The following is a 1,627-nucleotide window of genomic DNA, read 5'->3' on the forward strand; positions in this document are numbered from 1 at the left end:
AAAAAAAAAAAAGAAATATGGAGCCACTATATCTCTGTTTAACCCTTCTGTTAAGTAATAGCTTTGTCTTAGAACTTAGAAGTTTGTCCTTGAAAGTTTTTGTAACCAGAGTTAGTTAACTGATCTATAGAAGCCTTTTGAAATATTCGTAACCCAAAACGAATTACCTGTTACTATGTAAATCTGTTACCCCTGGCAACCGATCTCTGTACCTATAAATACCCATGTGAAACTGTATTCTGGGCCTTATGATTAATGGGGATATCCTAAGGACCCCTGAATATCCCACTTTGCCTTTTATTTGTATAAATCTGTAAAACTATACCTTTGTCTCTGTGTATTCTTTTATTTCTATTATTTTCTTATCCTTTGCGACGAACCCTAACAAAGGGACCCGATTTTTTGCTGGGAGTGTAGCTAACTCCCCACAGGTGATGTGTCCATCTCAGGATATCACGTCTGGAGGCCCACGATATCCGTCTCTCCCTTGTTGGTGATGTCGATTTTGATCATCTAGTTAAGGTGTTGTCCAGTTCTCCACTATATCATCCTGAAAGAGTTATTTTTTTTACCAAATGCATACATGCATAAAACTCATAAGTCTAGTTATTATGGTGAATGTTCATATTTGGAACTTATTGACAAATTGCTATTTTAATTGATCTGCAGAAACTTTCTCATTCTTTGAAACTATAGATTACAGTGTAACCATTGTTATTTATTTTTTCTCTTTTTTTCTTTTCCATTAAAAACTATAGAAGCAGCTGTGCCCCCATGGATTGACAGTAATGATGAAGAAACAATTCAACAACAAATCTTGGCCTTATCAGCTGTAAGTATCTTGTGATACCCTGGATAGAACATACTTTCTTCCTATCATGGTGCATCTCTGTTGATATGACTTTATCCTTAGAAGAATTTTATCCTTCTATACAGTTTTTTAAATATTTTGAGGTGTTAGGAATAGAATGTACACATCAACTTTCACTATTTTTTTTTTTGCTAGCTTTTAATTTGCTTATCCTTAAGTTCGTTTTTCATAATGTAAAAGTATAGCTACTATGTGAAATAATTCTTTCAGCTTTAAAAAGGTTCTTTCTATTATTAAGATAATCTTTTGAGCTATGCTATCATGAAGTTGTTAGGCAGCATTCTAATTCTTGTGAATGAAATGATAGTATTCTATGTTTTGTCTTTAACTATATGTATTTGTTGGAAACTAAAGTTGACAGTGATAAAATTCCATATGCTGGCCCACAAAAATTTATCTCAGGATTTCAGAGGGAATGTAGCAATACCAGTTAACAATTGTGTAGCATGTGACGGTTGCAGAAAGCCCTTTCTCACACATTCTCTTTTGAACCTCACAGCATGTCTGCGAAGTTGCTAGGGGCTTTTATCCCCATTGCACAGGTGAGGACTGAGACTCTCAAATGTCACACTCACTTTTCATCTGTGTTCTCCATTGGGCTGTGAACTCTTAGGGAGCAAAGGCCGGCCTTGATCTCTTTATCGTCAACACCCAGCACACCTCATAACACGACTCTATGAATAAATATTTTTACTATTATCGGTGGTTTTAAAGCTTTTGTTTTTAACCCACTCTCTTTTTTTTTTTTTTTTGAGA

At 34.8% G+C, this 1,627-nt stretch overlaps 1 protein-coding gene across 1 annotated transcript in view; it reads left to right on the forward strand.

Annotated features, from left to right (window-relative positions):
- Positions 1-1,627, forward strand: part of SYAP1 (synapse associated protein 1) — a 39,462-nt gene that overhangs the window by 15,580 nt on the left and 22,255 nt on the right. The window contains exon 4 of the mRNA XM_012656626.1: positions 759-832. Within this exon, the coding sequence (XP_012512080.1) occupies positions 759-832 (74 nt within the window). The remainder of the gene's footprint in view (positions 1-758; positions 833-1,627) is intronic.

The sequence above is a fragment of the Propithecus coquereli genome, unplaced genomic scaffold (assembly GCF_000956105.1).
Source record: "Propithecus coquereli isolate 6110/MARCELLA unplaced genomic scaffold, Pcoq_1.0 Scaffold513, whole genome shotgun sequence".
Lineage (NCBI taxonomy): Eukaryota > Metazoa > Chordata > Mammalia > Primates > Indriidae > Propithecus > Propithecus coquereli.